Source organism: Pseudorca crassidens, chromosome X, assembly GCF_039906515.1.
Source record: "Pseudorca crassidens isolate mPseCra1 chromosome X, mPseCra1.hap1, whole genome shotgun sequence".
NCBI lineage: Eukaryota > Metazoa > Chordata > Mammalia > Artiodactyla > Delphinidae > Pseudorca > Pseudorca crassidens.
In genome coordinates this window covers 2,363,701-2,381,465 of record NC_090317.1, presented here as the reverse complement: position 1 = coordinate 2,381,465, position 17,765 = coordinate 2,363,701, and the positions used below count along the sequence as shown (strand labels likewise).

General features: G+C 62.1%; 2 protein-coding genes across 10 annotated transcripts; both read right to left on the bottom strand.

Moving 5' to 3' along the window:
• Window positions 1–3,831: 3,831 nt before the first annotated feature.
• On the bottom strand, window positions 3,832–8,497 carry NAA10 (N-alpha-acetyltransferase 10, NatA catalytic subunit). Of its 5 annotated transcripts, none has more exons than XM_067724008.1 (8): window positions 8,248–8,497; window positions 7,671–7,769; window positions 7,160–7,218; window positions 6,227–6,272; window positions 6,026–6,141; window positions 5,640–5,930; window positions 4,813–4,897; window positions 3,832–4,166 (listed from the first exon to the last, which is right to left on the bottom strand). In XM_067724008.1, exons 1-8 carry the CDS (start codon window positions 8,266–8,268, stop codon window positions 3,930–3,932), a joined length of 954 nt encoding a protein of 317 aa, XP_067580109.1. In that variant the 5' UTR covers window positions 8,269–8,497; the 3' UTR covers window positions 3,832–3,929. The 5 variants fall into 5 exon arrangements, with proteins under 5 accessions (XP_067580109.1, XP_067580110.1, XP_067580111.1 ...); XM_067724009.1 differs by having other exon boundaries at window positions 5,640–5,927; XM_067724010.1 differs by having other exon boundaries at window positions 5,640–5,684; window positions 5,999–6,141; window positions 8,248–8,495.
• Window positions 8,498–8,752: 255 nt separating this feature from the next.
• Window positions 8,753–16,121, bottom strand: RENBP (renin binding protein). Of its 5 annotated transcripts, none has more exons than XM_067724005.1 (11): window positions 16,037–16,121; window positions 15,419–15,528; window positions 15,230–15,305; window positions 15,062–15,137; window positions 14,699–14,871; window positions 13,185–13,409; window positions 12,544–12,625; window positions 12,053–12,228; window positions 11,366–11,497; window positions 9,005–9,092; window positions 8,753–8,916 (listed from the first exon to the last, which is right to left on the bottom strand). In XM_067724005.1, exons 2-11 carry the CDS (start codon window positions 15,523–15,525, stop codon window positions 8,771–8,773), a joined length of 1,281 nt encoding a protein of 426 aa, XP_067580106.1. In that variant the 5' UTR covers window positions 15,526–15,528; window positions 16,037–16,121; the 3' UTR covers window positions 8,753–8,770. The 5 variants fall into 5 exon arrangements, with proteins under 5 accessions (XP_067580106.1, XP_067580105.1, XP_067580107.1 ...); XM_067724004.1 differs by lacking the exon at window positions 16,037–16,121 and adding an exon at window positions 15,802–15,924; XM_067724006.1 differs by lacking the exon at window positions 16,037–16,121 and adding an exon at window positions 9,193–9,257 and having other exon boundaries at window positions 15,419–15,778.
• Between the last annotated feature and the right edge of the window lie 1,644 nt (window positions 16,122–17,765).

Here is a 17,765-nt window from a genome sequence, read left to right as displayed (position 1 = left end):
CCGCCCCGCCCCGCCCCCAGCGCGGCTCCCGGGGCGGGGCGGGGGCGGCCGGCGCGGCCTGGCACTGCTCGAGAGGGTCTGGGGTCGGGGGGGGGAGGGGTGTGCGCGTGCGTGTGTGTGCGTGCGCGCGCGCCCACTGGGGCCGGGCCTTGCCGTCGCCTCGCCCCAGGCACTGGGCGCGCACCCGGGCAGCCTTGTGCCCAAGGTTCGGCTGCTAGGGCCGGTGTGGGAGCCCCAAGGTGCCCGGCAAGCTGGCATCCTCTGGCTGCCATTCCCCCCCAGCCTCCAGAAGGCTGTCTGGTCACCACTGCCAGACTGCACATCGTGGCCATTGGCCCTGAATGCCAGTGCGCAGTGACACCATAGCTGCTCCAGACCCTGGGCTCCCTTGGGTCACCTGCCTCCCCCAGATCCCCAGGACATCAGATGGGGCCCACCCTTCCCAAGCACAAGGAGCCTGGAGAGCCAGGTGGGAAGGGAGGTCAGCACCAGAGAACAGAACGTGCCTTCACTCCCTCCAGGCCCCCTCATGGGGAGCGGGTGGGGGCGGAGGTCAGAGAGCAGGCTTGGGCTAAGGTTCCCCTTCTGCTCAGCCCTGTGGGGAGGAACAAGCCTTGTTGCCCCATAGGTGGTTACCACTTCCTGCTGCCGGAAGAGACTCTTCTGCCTCCTTTCCCCGGCAGCTTGCACCTGCTGTCCTAGGCCCAGGGGACTGGGGAGGGGCAGCCTTCTTCCCTCACTCTCAGAGTAAGGCCTTACTGAGCCTGGGGGCGTCTTGGGGCCTCTCTTAGACAGGAGTGCTGGAGTTTCCCTTCACCCCTCTCTACCAACTCGAAGTCACAGGCCAGGACGACAGGTTTTTCTCCAGTATACTGAGAAGGCAGGATGCAGGTAGCAATTGACCAGCCGGACTGGACAACTGTCTTCAGTTGGGTGGGAGGGAAATCCCTGGGGTATAGATGGTGGGGACGGGGGCGAAGGCCGTTAGGCTCTGGGCTCGTGCCCAGGGGAGGCGGGCCTGTAGGCGCTAGTGCAAGGGGTCCGGGCATGTGTGTGCGTGGATGTCCAAGTCAGGCTCTGTGCAAATGTGGGCACACGTGACCCTGACCTGCAGCTGTGGGAGGGAGGGGAGTCTGCGCAGGTACTTCCTGGCTTTCAACTGTGAGCATTTCGCTCACCCAGAAGGGGAAAACATACCTCCTCAGTTCCCTGCCCCCCACCCCCAGTACCAGGCCCTTCTCTAAGGTGCAGTGTGTGCACGGGGCACTGGGGCTTTTCGGCCTGGGAGCAGGCCAGACCCCAGCAGGAAGGCATGCCCCTCATCGGCTAAACCCAATACAACACACCTTGCCCCCTACCCTCTATCTGAGCCCTGACTGGTCGCCCAAAGTTCCTCCCCCATTCAGCAGAGCCAGGCACAGGGCTCAAGCCCGCAGGAAACTGCGGCTGAACTGGTGTCGGCGTCTACTTTCAAATGCTCTCCTTCGTCGTTTTACTTTAGGACTCCAGAAATGCTCACGTGAAGCCCCATTCAGCCACTGGTGTCAAAACTCGAGTGACTAGCCCTGGCTTTTAGGACGCTTCTTTGGCATTTAAGGCCGAACTGCTTGCTCTGTCCTCAGCTCTATTGTTCCCCTTCCAAGAATCTAAATGGTGCAGAAGGGCAGGATCAGATCTGCGGGGCCTTGCTAAGCCTGTTGACAAGTGGAGTGAACACTTGGTCCTGAGGGGTGACCGCAGGGCTGACGTGGTCAGGTCTGCTGGGTGAAGGATGGACCAGAGGGAGAAGAGATCAATGGGGAGGTTGTTAACAGATGTCCACGTCAGATGAGAGCATGAATTGGACAGTGAGGCCACTCCCATTTTCCCACAAATGAGCTTTCCAGGAGAAGTTTCACAACGGGGGTCCAGGTTGTGCACCTCTGTGTATAGGTTCATCCCCTGGGGAGACGTCCCCAGAGCCCACCCCCAGTCACACGGCTAGGGAACAGGAGTTCCTGCTTTTCCCACCCTCAGCCTTCCAGCCTCTGTTCGGCACCTAGCTACTGAAGCGGCCCCTCCCAGAGCCGGGTCCTGCAGAGAAGGAGAAAGTGCTGGGCCCCAAGGGTCAGTCGGGCCTGCGGCTTCCCCTCTCTGCCCTCCGCCCTCGCCTCAGCTCCCGCCTCCGCCCAGAAAACCCAACCGCCTGGGGGCGGCCGAGCGTCAACGTGCCCTCCTGGGACGCTGGACGCGGAGAGCAGAGGGCGGGCCCGACGAGGGAGGAAGAAGTGTGCCGCAAGGCACCGTGGGAGCCTCCGCGGGCTCCCTCCCGCCAGCGCTGGGGCGCGGCCGATGTAGCGCGCATGCTCTCCCCCTTGCCCGCCCCGCCCGCCCCGCCCGCCCCGCCCGCCGCGCGGAGCCCAGCCCCGCCGCCGCCGTACCAATCAGAGCCTGGGAACGAAGCCCGGCGCGGCTTGCGAACCGAAAGGGACTGAAGCCAGGAGCGGAGGGCGGGGCGAGGCTCCGCCTCCGACAGCAAGCCCGCGATTTGAGCCAATCAGAACACAGCCTCCCTCCCCCCGCCAGCCCGCGCGTTAGCGGGCGCGCGCAGGCGCATCTTCCTATTTCCGGCCCGCTCACTAGCGTACCGGCTGTTAGTTGGTCACGTGGCAGGCGCCAGCCAGAGAGCGGATGGAGCTCCGTAGCAAATCATTCTGCGTAGCAGAGGAGCAGTGTGCCGTCTGCGGCAGCAGGCGCACAAGGTACAGTGACAGCTAAGGAGTGCTGAGCTCCGCTGGGAGGTGGGCGGCCCAGGCGGCCCGCCCAGGGATGAGGAGCAGCAAACAATGGCGCTGCAGCCAGAGGGAATGGCAGTGATGAAAGGCACAGGAGCCAATTTTAGGGTTAGAATTGAAGCTATGAAAAACAGAGGGCTTACAGGCTGCATGAAATGACATTATGCATTCGTCAAAACTCACGGGAGTGTACAACGCAGAGGGAAATGTAACTGTGGACTGTAGTTAACAATGTATCAATCTTGGCTCAAACACATGTTAACACTTGATACAAAATATTAATAGGAGAGGCTTCCCGGGTGGCGCAGTGGTTGAGAGTCCGCCTGCCGATGCAGGGGACGCGGGTTCGTGCCCCGGTCCGGGAAGATCCCACATGCTGCGGAGCGGCTGGGCCCGTGAGCCATGGCCGCTGAGCCTGCGCGTCCGGAGCCTGTGCTCCGCGATGGGAGAGGCCACAGCAGTGAGAGGCCCGCGTACCGCAAAAAAAAAAAAAAAAAAATTAATAGGGGAAACTGAGGGGGACGGGGGGGCGGTCCACGGGAACTCTGTACTATCTGCTCACTTCTGTAAATGTAAAACCATGCTAGAAAGCAAGCCCACCGATTATTTTCAAATGAAGGCTTGGGTTAGGAAGTAGATTCAAGGGGTATCATGGTGATCGAACAGACAGGACTCGCTTTTGGTTTGCAGGGGAGGGAGGAATCAAGGACAGTTGCCAGGGCTCGAGCAACTGGGTAGCTGGTTGGGCCATTACCGAGATCAGACATTGGTAGAGAAGCTCAGCGAGCAGTTGGACTCAGGCATCTGGAACCTGGCAAGGCAGCGGCAGAGCAGGGCTCGGAAGAGGCTCCCAGAACTCCAGGGTTCCCTTCCCCCGGGACCCAGAGATGGCTCCAAGCTATCAGACATCTCCAAAGCCCCGACAAAGCTCTTCCCTTCTACTCGGGCTTGGCAGGAAGCACTGTGCCAAAAGGATGTGAGGTCCACATCCACAGGGATGCAGAAGAGCCAGAGAGGGGCATACACACACCCCCAAAAATGTGCACGCTCGCACAGGTAAACTCCCCAAGGCCACTGGGTGAAGTTTATTGTGAAACCTCTCGGGGTGAGGATGGGATGGGCAGGCCAGGGCAGGGAGAGAAGCATGTGCAGGCTCTAGGAGGCTGAGTCAGAGGCCTCTGAGCTGTCCTTGACATCGGTGCTCTCTGTGGTCTCGCTGACCTCACTGAGGTCTTTGCTGTCTCCACCGCTATCCTCCGCAGCCAGGCCCTTTTCCTCACGACTGGCCTCTCCCGAGCTCGGAAGCGAGTTGCCCTTGCCCTCCACCTTGTTCTCGATGGAGCCCAGCACCACGTGCCTGGCCTTCTCCTTCAGCTCCAGGTGCCGCCTCAGCTGCCACCAGGAGCCCGGGGAGAAACGGGAGTAAGGAGACAGCACCTAAGTCTCTAGACCACGAAGGCCCTCTCCTGCTGCCCGTGCCTTGTCCCTTGCTGGCGGCGGGGGGCAGGATGAGAGGCAGCAGAGCCAGGGCAGGAAACAGGACTGAGTCCGACTCCCAGCGGGGAGCCCTGGCACTGTCCCCTCTGGGCCTGTTTCCTGTCCTGTAAAGTGGAGGTGCTTACGGCTCCCTCACGAGGCTGCCGTGGAGCCCTCTGAACGGCCCGGGCCCCTGAGGAGCCTTGGGCAGAACCCTGACTTCTCTTCAGCCCGGTTTTGTCTGGCCCCTGAGCCTTGGAGGCCAGCCACAGCCGTCCCCAGGCCCCACGTCTCTCAGCACGTCCAGGGGCCTCCACCCTCTCCTCTCACAGCAGCCTCTGGGCAGGACGGGCTTCTTCCTCGGAGAATGGAATCTTGGGCCGATGGCCTTCGTTAAAGCCCTGCCGAGGTCCGGCTCCCCGCCTGCCAGCTACGGAAGCTGAGGTGAGGAGGGCCAGGACTCCCGGCCACGCAGCCTCCAACTGTCCCAGGCCACCCCTGCTCGCCTTGACTGGGGACCGCGGCCCTGGCCCCGCAGGACTCTTACCTGCAGGACTCTTACCTCATCGGCCATCTGGGTGAGATCCCGCTTCATCGCGTATGCGTCTTCTCCATCTGCATAGTATTTGGGCTCCACTTCGCTGATCCTGGGGGCAGCAGGTGGAGAGAAGGAGGGCAACCCAAATCGGGGGCAATTCTCCTCAGCCTTCTGGTATCATCTGCTAGTGGGGCAGGGTGTCATTGCCCCCCCCAAGGACCCTTTGGGAGACATTTCCAACATGGTCTTCCCTCTGCTTTCTCCAACAGTAAGTAGCACCCAGCTCCTTTATTCCCCCCCACCACTGGCATCCTGCCACTGCCCCTCGTCCCTAACCTGGCCACCAAGGATCTGTGTCTGTGGTTTCCTGTGAACTGAAGCCCTGAATTTGGCAGTCCCCTCCCCTCCCCTCCCCTCCCCTCCCCGCCCTGCTCCCTGTCACTTCCTGGGCATGCATGGCTGGCTCGTATGCCTAACAATTGGAACCGGGGAGGGGTGCTGCGGCCTGGGCCTCTGTTCTTGGTGGTCGTTACCAGGCAGCGTGGCCCCTAGCCCGAGCAGCTCAGGGGCCAAGCCTGCGCTGGGCAGTGTGTATGCAGACCTGGGCACCCTGCCAGCCTTAAGACCCTAGAACTGTCAACCACCAGAGGCATTTGCATCCAGGCCAAAGATCCTGCCTCAAATACCCAGCCCGGAGGCCACTTCCCTTCCCAACAGTCCCTCCTCGTCCCCCACCAAGCTGAAGCTGACGCTGTCTCAGTGGGCCCTCCACGGACAGCCCATCTCAGCCACCTGGATAAGCCAGACCTGGGGACCATCCCACTCCATGAGAAAAATCTAGATCTACTTACTGAAAGTTGAGGGTGTTGGAATAGAGGTGCAGAGCGGCCCGGTTACTGCAGGGGAATAAGGCACTGCTGAGCTGTACAGGCGAGGCCAGGCAGGGACAGCACGTCCAGGTCCTGCCCCTCCTCCCGGTCCCCCTCCCCACTAAGCCCACTTCCCGATCTTCTCCAAAAGCCAAGGCAGCCCAGGATCCACATCGAGGCAGTATCCTCGCTGGTGGTGGTGGGATGAATTGGGAGATTGGGATTGACATATATACACGAATATGTATAAAATAGATAACTGATAAGAACCTGCTGTATAAAAATAAATAAAATAAAATTCAAAAAAGACCCAACAAAACAGACAGTATCCCCCTACCCACCCCCCTTCCCTCGGCCCTGGCTTCCACCTCTTCCTGACATGCAGAGAGACGTATTTGGCATTGAAGTTCTCGATCATGGCTCGGGAGGCCTGGTCCATCAGCTTCTGAGCCAGGCCAAGGCGCCGGTGGGAACGCTTCACAGCCTGGTGGGAGAAAGGTGGGACCTCGGGGCGGCTCCAACTAACTTCCGCCCCCGCCCCCACCAGACCCTGGGTGGGCCCTACGCACCAGCGAGGTGATGTGTCCATGGGGCACGTCGTCCGGGTCCTCTTCCCTAGAGCAAGAAGAAAGGAGAGGGGCTAGGCGTGAACCCCAAAGTGCGTCCAGTCCCGGGACAGGGGAGAGCCAGGACTCTCCAAACCCCAGGCAGCAGCCAAAAGACATGTGCAGCGTCAGTGGAATACTGTTCAGGGCTAAAACGAAAGGAGCTCTCGGGCTTCCCTGGTGGTGCAGTGGTTGAGAGTCCGCCTGCCGATGCAGGAGACACAGGTTCGTGCCCCGGTCCGGGAGGATCCCACGTGCCGCGGAGCGGCTGGGCCCGTGAGCCATGGCCGCTGAGCCTGCGCATCCGGAGCCTGTGCTCCGCAACGGGAGAGGCCACAGCAGTGAGAGGCTCAAGTACCGGAAAAAAAAAAAAAAACTCTCAAGCCATGAAAAGATGTGGGGGGAGACTTCAATGCATATGACTTAAGTGAAAGGTGGTCTGAAATGGCTACACACTGTATGATTCTAATCATATGACCTTCTGGAGAAGGCGAAAGTATGGAGACAGTAAAGAGATCAGTGGTTCCCGGGGAGAGGGGAGGGAGGGAGGGAGGGAGGGAGGGCAGTGAAACTACTCTGTTTGATACTATAGTATCGGATACTTGTTATACCTTTGTCCATGGAGTGTAGAACTACTACTCAAAGAGTAAAACAATGTAACTGTGGGTTTCTGCAATAATGTAACAGCATCGGTTCACCCATTGTAACAAATTTGCCACAAGATGTTAATGTGAGAGGAAACTGCACTAAACGAACAGTCTATTAATTAACAAAACGAAACAAACAAACCCAACCCAACCCAGGCAGCAGCCATCAGACGCGTGCGGTGTCGGTGTCCCTCCTCCCCCCACCCCCACGGCAGGCACCAGGCTTGTCCCTCCGTCCTTGGTGACTCACATTTTGGCCAGGACATACCCCACAATCTTCCCATTCTCATCCTCAGCGATGTAAGAGAGCTGGGTGACAGGGAGGAAAGAGAAGGCAGAAAACAAGTTCCTGTCAGAGCTGGAGGCGCCCTTATCGGACACCTGGCCCCAGCGCCTGCCTGTCGCTGTGTGCATGACAGACAGAAGCCCATCGGGCAGCGAGTTCAGTGACAGCTCCTGACCTCCAGGCCAAGTGGCTTGGTTTTCCCACATCACACCGTGCCCCCTTTCCTTAACCCAGAAGAAGTGGACAGACACAGGTGGGAATACTGCCCCTACCTTGGCCCTGTTCTTCGGCCCTCTTCAAGGTGCCTCTATCCATCTCCCGCCACCCCAGCCGGAAACACTCAGGGCCTCATTGACCCATGCGCCCCCCGGACTCTTCACGACCTTGCGCGACCTCGCCGGCTCGTCCCAAGCCGACCCAGGGTGGAATTTCCTTGGCCTGGTTTCCCTCATCCCCAAATTCAACAGCTGCCCACCTGGGGCCAGGAAAGGCCATGGTAGAAATAATATTTCATCTGGTAGTTCTCGGGCAGGCACAGGAGGTTGCAGTGCTGCATGTTCATCAGGTCCTCTGGCTGCGGGAGAGGACGGCAGTGGAATGCAGTCAGGCTGGGGGCTGCGGTGACTAAGTAGGCCTCGGTCGTGTTAGAACCCTGCTCTGTCTACTCAGCGACCCCCGCCCCCCCACAGGGCTGGGCGGGCGCTGGGACTATCTGTCTCCGCACAGGCCTGGCCCACAGCCGCTGTGCAAAAACTGACTGTTCCAGGAATGAACGTTGAGCTCCAGGAAGCTCCCCGACACCATCCAACGGAAACCCGACATCCGGAAAGAAGGAGTTCGCAGCCCCGGCCCTGCGCCCCTGGCTCCCCCGGCCTCCTCTTCGGGTAGATCCAGCCCCACGGGGACGTGGCCTTCACTTTTCCGCGCCGGGCGGCCGAGGGCGCCCAGGGCGGCTAGCCCGGTGATCGGCCGGGCCCATCGGGAGCACGCGCACGCGGCCACCGGGCCCCGCTCCCACGCGGCGCGGACAGCCTCCGGCCCCGGCCCCTCACCCTTGCATTGCGGATGTTCATAACGGCGGCGGGGCTCGCGGCTCCCAGCGGGTCGTGAACGCGCAGTCAGCTGCCACCGCGCTCCGAAGCGACGCCGGGGCTGCCAGGCCGGGGCTGGGGCTGGGGCTGGGGCCGGGGCCGGGGCTGGGGCTGGATCTGGATCTGGATCTGGATCTGGGTCCAGGATCGCGGGGACGGCGGCGGAAGAGGAGGCGCGCGCCGGGCCCGGCCACCGGCCGGAAGTGCGCGCCGCCGAGCCCGCCCGCCGGGCCCGCCCTCCCGGCCGCTCGGCCATGCGCAGGGAGGGCCAAGGGCGGGGTGGGGCCGCTCCGCGGGGCGGGCCGGGCCAATGGCCGGGCGGGCCCCGGCGCGGGGCGGGCCTGTTGGCAGGGTGGGAGGGTCCAGCGCGCGGGGCGGGTCACTGGCAGGGCGAGCAGGTGCCCTCCAGCCAAAGGCGGCGGTTGGTCCCCCACCCGACACCCCACAGACGCTCACACACACGGGCAGTGGAGCAGGCTTGGCTTTATTCTGCGCCTCGGCGGGCGGGGTCGGCGGGCGGAGACCGGGCGCTGAGGGCCGGGGCCGGGGCCGAGGCCGGGGCGAGGCGGCTCAGCAGGTCACTCAGCATCTCCTCGCACATGGCGAGGCACCGCGGCACGTGGAAGCAGCCTGCGGGGAGAGGCGGGACGGCGGGTTGGGAGGGCCGTGGGCAGCCGAGTGCCCCGAGCCCCTGGGCCCCGCTCTTTCCCCCACTCACCTTTGAAAGGACCCCCCTTGATGGTGAGGGCGATCTTCCCTTCTCGGTTCAGGTAGCCAAACCATTCCCCGTACTCGGAATCGCGAAACTGCAATAACAGTGAGGCAGTGACAGGCAGCGCCTGCAGGAACCGCCCAGATGCCACAGGCCTGGGAAAGGGGCGTTCACCGGTCCCACTAAACCGCTACCTGGGGTCAGAGCCCGGGCTGACCCCCGGCTCCAGAATCAGTGCTCTTAAATGAGGTCCCGCCTCCTGGACAAATATGAAAGCAAGGGGCTTTTCCTTTTCCTTTTTCTTGTGGGGGTGGTGGTGGAGTTTTGAGTCTGCAGCTAGTTACCCCACCTGGGGAAGGGGCCGCAGGCTGTGAGATGAAACCTTGCAAGATGGAATTTAAAACAAAAACAAAAACAAAAACCCTGCTTCGGACTACTGAGCTTGCGCTCTAGAGCCCGTGCGCCACAAATACCGAAGCCCGCGCGCCTAGAGCCGGTGCTACCGACCGCAGTGAGAAGTCCGCGCGCAGCAACGAAGACCCAGCGCAGCCAAAAGTAAATAAATATAATTTTAAAAAATAACAATGTAAAAAGAAACGGAACCCTGAGGAAGTGCTGACCTGCCATGTAACTTTGTAACAAGTTATTCCTTTGGAGCTCCTGTTCCCTGCTTCAGAGGACTGTCTTGCCGTGGATGAGATTGTAGATAGCGCTACATTGTAGATATCCCGTACAGGGGTCTGACTTCTCCCTTGCTCACCACAGGTCCCAAACACATCTCCCCCTCCCTCGGAGCCACCTGAAGCCTGCCCCTGCCCAGCAGCTCTGTTGACCCTTTCCAAATTCCTCGCTTCTCTCCTGCCCAATTCCTTCCAGATGCTCCAGGATAGACCTCAGAGCCCTGGCCTAGGCCCTTCCTCCCCAGATAGACCCCCGAGTGGAACCCCTTCTCAGAAGGACCATAGAAGAAATCAGTGACATTGAAGTCCACTACCAAAAATGTCTTTTTAAATGGGGACCTATGAGTAGGTGTATTCTTCATAGGGGGTAAAACTAGTTCTGTATCTGTTCGTTCTATCTTCCCAGTGATATTACCCATGTCCTTACTTATTATTCGACTACTGGATATGACACGGGAAGATAACAAAGGATTTGACTGTTTTCCTGTCCAGCCTTTCCATGGATGTCTGAATTTTTGCTTCCTGTATTGTTATGACGATTAGTGCGTAGTGAATTACCTGTTGTTTATAACTTTTGTGATTGTTCAGTACAATCTCTCTTTCCTGAAAATGTATTCCTTAAATTTCACTTTATGCGGTTAAGAGCGATCACCTCGAACACATGTTCTCTATGAACGCATTCAATCTTAACATATGTCGCCTCTGGTCTTGTGGCTCCCGTGTTTGGAAGCAGTGACGAGCGTGTGCAGTACTTGGAGATGCCTCTCTAACCACAGCATAACACGAACACATTTGGAATTTACTGGTGACAAAGTCGGACGCTGCTAATACTGTGGTTCACTGCTTTCATTCATGATGGACGTGAAAGCTGGATTTCAGTTAGAGGTTAGTGCAAATAACGGTGGAATTTTCTCTCAGGTTTCAAAGCCCACAGACCTCAGAATAAGACCCCCCCTGTTGTAACGCCTCCCGTACTGGGGTTTACTAATGGAGTGAGTCGTGGCTTTAGAAACACATCGGGAATCTTCCTTCGTTCCCCGTCACGCTCAGCGCCCGAGGTGCCCGTCGGCAGCAGCTGGCACAGCTCATCGCTCTGCTCACGGCACTCGGGCCTCTGCGGGGGGGCGGGGGGGGCTGGCTTCCTTCCTACCTCGCAGATGATTCTCTCTCCTTTGCTGGGCCTGCCTATTCCCTCTTCTCCTTTCCTTCTGTACTCCAAGGTTACCTTGCCTCACGTGGCCAGCCCACACCTCTCCCGCTCGACCACACTCTGACCCCTGAGCCGCTGCAGCTCCCACCCCGGGCCAGGCCCCCACTCACTAGCCAGGATGACAGCCACAGCCCGGTCTCCCTGCCTTCGCCTAGTGCCCTCTGGCCTCCCCTCCTGAAGCCCCAGCTTTTTTCCTTCCCACTAGCCCCCCAGTCCCCTGACCTTGCTTTATTTCCCAGAGCTCTCATCACCATCTGTGTTTGCTGGTTTACTTGTTTATGGTCGGTCCCACCAGCACCAAATGTGAGCTCCAGTGGGGCAGGGGCCACTCTCTTGACTGAACGGAGGGCACCAGGGCCGGGACTTCCAGGAACTCTCAGACCTACTGAGGGAACACGTCCGGCGAGGGGGGGAAGGAGGGGGTGTGCCGTGCCTGCGGTCTCCTCCACACCGCTGAGGCCAGGAAGCAGCACTTACCTGGCGGAAAGTGTACTCGGCCACCTGGTAGAAGATGTTCAGCAAGGCGGAGTCCCCGCTCTCACTGTAGCCCATGAGGAAGGCGATCATGGCTTCGCTGTGCGGCCACCAGAGCTTCATGGCCCACTCCAGCTGAGAGCAGAGCGGAGGCAGGCATCTGAGAGCCCTGGACCCCACTCCACCACCCCTGTCAGCAGGAGAGTCACCCCCATCTTTCGGGCCCTGGCTCAGACTCCATCTGGCCCAAGCTCTTGGAGCTTAACCACGGGACGAACGCCTCTGGGGGCCTTAACCGCCCGTCAGATCGCGACCAGCTTCCTGAGGCAGATGTAGCCCAAGCGGCCCCTCCCAAAGGGCAGGGCTGGGGTGGGCGCCCCTTGAGCCCTGGAATCGCAACCCCGGCTGCTCCCACTGCTGATGCCTTAGGGTCACTCAGAGAGCCTTTCCAAGATGAAGGGCCATGTGTCTCCGCGTGGGCATGGCCTGCGCTCCCTCACGGCCTCCCTGTGCATGTGAGCTTGAGGGCCACCGGCACAGGAGTCGAGCTTCCCACTGGGGTCACACCAGGCAGGTTCACTCCTCTGAGCCCCGGGTCCCCCTCTCTGAAATGGGTGATGACAACACGCACCTCCCTGGGCAGAAAGCCTTCGACAGGCTAGTACCATGTAGCCCTGGGTACATTCCCACCTGGGTGGGGCATAGGCCGTCAGCATCCTGGAAGTAGAAGAGACCTCCATGGTCGGGATCCCATCCAGAGCGGAAAGGCAACAATAGGAACTTGTCGATAACGTGGGCTCGAAGTTTGGGGTCACCTCTCCGGACGGCGTGACGGAGCAGGAACCAGCCAGCTTCCAGCGCGTGGCCTGGTGAGGGCTCGGGTAAGGTAGGCCGCGTGTCCTCCCCCAGGCGGGGGACTCAAGCGCTGTGCTGACCGCTGACTCCCTTCCTCTCTGCCCCACTGTGGGGCCTGCTTTGAGCCCCCCAGCCCTGCCGGTCTGCCCCAGAGTCACCCTCCTGCTGCTGACACGCCAGCGTGGGAGGCCCGTCCCTCCTCCCCTGCCTGGTCCTCGGTGCGCTGAGGGCGGAGGGAGGAGGGCACTCCCCGCATCTGGAGTCCAGAACCAAGGCTGAGCGCCCCCCTCCAACCGGGCCGCCCCCCAGCCCACCCCGCCCCTCACCTGGGTTCTGGTGTCTCCCCAGGCAGCCAGAAAGCCCCTCGCCATCCTCTGACACATTCTCCAGCACAGCCTGCCCACCCCTCTGCCGAGGGAGGAGTAGAAGGTAGCTTGGCCTTCAGCACCCCCTGACCCCCGCCCCATCATCCAACAAGAAAGACGCGCCCTCCCACGCCCCCTCCCTCCTGATCTGCAGGCTTGGGTGGCCTCACTCGGAGGGCCTTTGGAGGAGGAGCCGATTCACTCCCAAGGGTCTGGACCTGTCCTAACCCTTGCTTTGGGCCTGGGCCCCTGACGTGGGGAGCGTAAGGCACTGAGCGGAGGCTGAGACCGGGGGGGGGGGGGACTGGGCTGTGCAGAGGCCTGGGACGAAGCTGAGTCCGGCCAGGCTTCCTGCTCCCTGACGTGCCTGGGGCTCTGGCACCCACCCCAGCTCCCCCGGGGCCCTCCTTCCCTTCCCGAGGGTTCTGGGCCGCACCTCGCCCCATCTCCCCAGTCTGTAAAGGGAGCCACCGGCGCCCGGCTCCGGGGGGTGGGTGCGGGCGGAGGAGGCGCCCCGGGGGTGGGGCGTAGGGGGTCGCCCTGCCCCCCAGCTCCCCAGGCCCTGTCTGGCGGCCGCCGTCCGCCCGCTGCTCTGCCCCCACCTGCACGTGCCGCAGAATCCTCTGAGCGCACCAGTCCCCCAGCTCCGCGTAGCTGCCCGCCAGCTCGTCGTCGGCCTCCCCGAGCTGCTCCACCAGGCTGAGAAGCATCATGGGCACCGCCATGGACTCCGCGGCCGGGGCCCCAGGGAGCTGGGGCCGGCCCAGCCCAGAGGGGTCCTCCCGCACCCAGTGCACGATCTGATCCATCATCTCCACCGCTTCGCTCTGGGGAGGGATGAGGGGAGGCCCAGGCTGAGGCTGCATCCCATCTAGTCTGGTACCCCAGGTGCCGACCTGCTGGGTCCCCAGCCCTGCGGTGGGAGAACCATGTGCTCCCAGCCACTCATAGGACACCTTCACCAAGGCCTACTCTGGGCCTGGCCCCGGGCTGGGGGCTAGGGCTCCCACTCTGGGGGCGTAGACCATTCCCAGACAGTGAGGTCACGTTTGAAAGCAAGAGGGGGCCCAGGGAGGAGGGAGCGGCCCTGTCCCGGCCAGGGCAGGGCACGGATTGATCCCTGTGAAACTGAGCAGGACCCTGCAGAGCCTTCTGGGGGGTAGAGCCCCTGTGTCCCCCGCCTCTTGTCTGTAGAAAAGCTTTAGCCTCCAAGGCCTTCCGCGAGTTCCAAAGAGCAAATATAATCATAGAAGTGAGAAAATGCAGAAGCAGAGGAAAACAGATAAGCAACACAAAATGATAATAGTTTAGCCGTAAGAGAGAGTCATGGACCTTTAGTTACTCCTCAGGGGCTATAGATCATACCCTGAGTCATATCCCTGAGTTGTTTTGCATATACTAAGACCCCCACCGGGCGGAAGAAGGTAAGGGCGTGCTGACCACCGGCGTGTAGACCCCAGACCACTGGAACCAGAAGGCTGATGATGTTGACTCCCTCCCGAAATACCACCTGGTTACCTCACCACCAAGCAGTCAGAAGAACGTCCATAAGCTGATCAGGTATCCCGCCACCCCCTCCCTCACCTTGCCTTCAAAAGCCCTTCCCTGGTGGCGCAGTGGTTGAGAGTCCGCCTGCCGATGCAGGGGACACGGGTTCGTGCCCCGGTCCGGGAAGATCCCACATGCCGTGGAGCGGCTGGGCCCGTGAGCCATGGCCGCTGAGCCTGTGCGTCCGGAGCCTGTGCTCCGCAATGGGTGAGAGGACCGCGTACCGCAAAAAAAAAAAAAAAAAAGCCCTTCCCCGGAAGCCATCGGGGAGTTAGGGTCTTTTGAGCAAGACCTGCCCTTTCCCCTTGCTTGGAGGCTCGCAATGAACCCTGCACTTTCCTTCACCCGTATACGCACAGTGACAGTACAGTGCAACAAGGGGGGGGGGGGGTGTCACCAGCAGCCCTGGGCTGTGGGGGCCCAGAGTAAGGACTGACGGTGACGACAGACCCGGCCCTGCACGCAGGACCCAGGGAGGGGCTCGCATGCTGAATGGGAATGCTCTGGCAGCCGTGCCCAGGACAGGCGAGGGCACGGAGACACGCAGGGCAGCCTTCCTCCCATGCACCTGGTACTGCGTGTCCCCTGTCACCCTCCACAGCTCATTCATGGCCATGGTGTAGAAACACTCGCTGAAGATGGTCCGCTGCACCTTGACCGGGCGGCCGTCCCTCGTCAGCACAAAGGCACACTTCTTTGCAGGAGGTGCCACTCGGGCATAACGCAGCAAAAATTCGCCACCTGCTGGTCGGGAAGTTGGCCTGCTAGAATTTGGGTGAGGATGCCACCGCCTCCCCCTTCCTCCCTACCTGCGAGCATACCGGGCCCTTTGCTGCTTCTAGACCCCTCTAAGAACTAGGCACCTAGGAGCACGCGTGCTACAGAGTGACTTGGAGCGGCCTCTGGGGAGATGGGGACCCGGAGGGGGCACCTGCTTTAGCCGCATTCAGAAGCTCAGGGCGGCGGAAGCGCTCAAGCTTGCGGTACAGGCGACAATACATCCACACCTGTGGGGGAGTGGAGGAAACACGGCTTAAGTCGGGAGCGGGCCAGTCCTCGGGGCCGGGATGACGGCAAGTCGCGGGTGCCCGTGTCGTACCTGCCTCCCCTGCAGCCAGACGTACTTGAGGTCGTCATACACCTGCCCGTCACGGCCAAGGCACGTGAAGAAGCCCCTGTGGGCCCCACGCAGTGTTAGCCGAGCCCAGCAGGCCTGAGTCAGCTGAGTGAGGTGGGGACTCAGCAGGGGCAGGGACCCCGCCCAGGGCCCGAGCAGGGCGAGGCGCACCCGTGCTCCTGGTCGTGGGAGTGCTCCAACCAGAAAGCCACCACGACATCCAGCTCGTGCTCCACCCGCTCCTTCCAGGCCTGCAGGGTCTCTCTCTCCTTCTCCATGTCCTGGGAAACTTGCACTTGGAGGCACGGCTCCCCCTCAGACCTCCCCATCTTTCCGGGTCCCAGCCTCCTCAGTGGGCCCCTTGGTGCCCCAGCTCACCCCAGGCTCGAGTGGACCCCAGGGCTGGGTCCCCCAGGCCCCCAGGCCTCGGGACCCAGCCCTGTGCGGGTCTGCCCTCCAGACCCAGACCCGCCCCAGGACTGACCCCGCCGCCCTGGGGCGCCTCCAGGAGAAGCCCTCCTCCCCCACCCCCTCCCGAGTCCCACACCACTGGCCTGCCACACTCGGAGACTCCCGCTCGTCCCCCCCTCTCCTCCAGGAAGGCGCTCGGAGCCGAGCTGGTCGCGGTCGCGTGACTGTCACTCAGCTGACCCAGCCTAGCCCCACCCACCCCTCCTCCCCGGGGTTCCGCCCGGGCCTGGGGGCAGAGCCCGCAGCGGGGGCTGGGCTTGGCCGGCTTGCGACTCCACCCCGGCCTCCAGCTGCGCCCCGACTCTTGGCCCACCCCACCTTTGGGCGGCAGAGTCCCGCGGAGCCCCTCTGCTGGGCAGCCTCCGCTCAAGATCCTCCCGGTGGGAAGTGCTGGGTGAGCTGGCAGGAGGAAGGTCCGGGACGGGGGGCGGGGGGGTCCAGCAGGGGGCTGGACAGGGCGGGGCGCGGGCCCCGGTGCAGCAGGAGAGAGCAGCTGGAACTGGCTGAACGCCTCGGCTCCTCTGACCTGGGCCCCACAGCGGGGCAAGTCCTCTCTGATGAACCAGCCCCTCAGCACCTGACCTGTTGGCCCCAGTGACGGCAGCTCGAAGGCCAGGCAAGAGGGGGCATCCTGGGCCCTCTCCGCCGTCACACCCCCGAGTTCTCCAGGTGTATCTTCTAGCACCCGTATCTGATTTTCACTTCACGGCTCTGTGACTGTCTGATTAGGTCAGGTGCTCTGAAGAAGGCTGGCCGAACTGTCACCTGCTTGCCCAGCCAACGGAAGAATTATGTGGAGGGGGCGTTCCAGGGACCCTGGGCTCCCAGTGGGGCTCAGGGAAGCTTGGCCTTTAGGGTCCGTCGCCCCGTCTTCCGGAAGGAGGGACAGCAGCCCAGGAGTGTCCTACAGCCCTGGGACAGGGGCCTGGCGCCCCTGCGGCTCCCGCAGCTGTGCGCTGGTCCCGACAGCACGGGGGACCGGCAGCTGGTGTGCCCTGTGGCTGCTGTGCCCCTCCACCCTCCGCCTTCCCTCGTGCCTGCGGAGGGGGGTCCCAGCCGTGGGCCCAGCTGCGCTGGTGTCAGCCGCCTGCCTGCGGATCCCCTGCCTTCCTGGCACTCTGTCTCCCTCGTGCCTAGGCAAGGAGGAGCCTTGCTATGGGGAGGGTTCTAAGGTTCTTACGGGTGGCCCCCAGCCCTGGGTCCCAATCCCGAGGTGAGAGCCGGCGGCGTTCCCGTCCCTGTGCGGGGCTGGAGCCCAGTATTTTGAGACCGGTGCTGAAGACACCAGCCGCGTGGCCCTGGCCGTCCAGAGAGCCGTGCAAGTGAGCAGAGGGACGACGGGTGGGCGGCAGGAACCTGGCGCCCCTCCCCCCCACGCTGTGAGCATCCACAGAACTGCGTACCATGTGTCTGGCAGATCTGCACAGGCCCCTTCTTTCCCGAGTCCCCCAGGTGGGCCCCCCTCCCCCGGCTGCCCCGCATCCCCCCACCCCCCACCCCTGCACGTTCCTTCTCCTGCTCTAGCCTGAAGGACACGTGCCTGCCGCTCTCCCTGGGCCTCTGTCCCCGCCAACCTCCAAGAGCTGTGAGGCGCCTGGGCTCTGAGTCAGGTCAGAGTCGGTGTGGTGGAGGCCCGACAGGACCCCACACTCATGAGACCCCGCGCTTCCAGCGGAGGGAGTACCAGGGACAGGGGCGCACTCTGGGGGGCCTCTTGGGCGAGGCGCCGTTGGGCGTCCGCGGGTTAGAGAGGGAGGAGGTGGCTTTTGGTACCAGAGCGACTTGCCAAGAGCGGGGAATGAGGCAGGGCCCCCGGATCCCTGTCAGAGTGCGGGGCCCGCAGCGAGGTGCTCCCCTCTGCCCCGCGTGGCACCAAGGCTGTGCTGAGCCTCGGCCGCCTCACCCCGCGCTCTGCGGAGCTCCCGTCTGGTCCACGCTGAGGACGACCTCTGCCCGTCTTACCCTGGGTACGGCACCACCCTAGCGATAGCAGCCCACCCCAACAGTGCAACTGTCAACAGTTGGTTCAACAGAAGCTCTGCTGCCC

Excerpts from the sequence above, each read along its gene's own strand:
- NAA10 (XM_067724008.1), bottom strand. The coding sequence starts at position 8,268 with ATGAACATCCGCAATGCAAGG. Across the intron at positions 7,770-8,247 it reads TGAACATCCGCAATGCAAGG|CCAGAGGACCTGATGAACAT; the intron begins GTGAGGGGCCGG and ends CCTCTCCCGCAG. Across the intron at positions 4,898-5,639 it reads TCCAACACCCTCAACTTTCA|GATCAGCGAAGTGGAGCCCA; the intron begins GTAAGTAGATCT and ends TGCTGCCCCCAG.
- RENBP (XM_067724003.1), bottom strand. The coding sequence starts at position 15,576 with ATGGGGAGGTCTGAGGGGGAGCCGTGCCTCCAAGTGCAAGTTTCCCAG. Across the intron at positions 12,229-12,543 it reads GGGGAGACACCAGAACCCAG|GCCACGCGCTGGAAGCTGGC; the intron begins GTGAGGGGCGGG and ends AGCCCTCACCAG. Across the intron at positions 9,093-11,365 it reads CCGAGTACACTTTCCGCCAG|TTTCGCGATTCCGAGTACGG; the intron begins GTAAGTGCTGCT and ends CTGTTATTGCAG.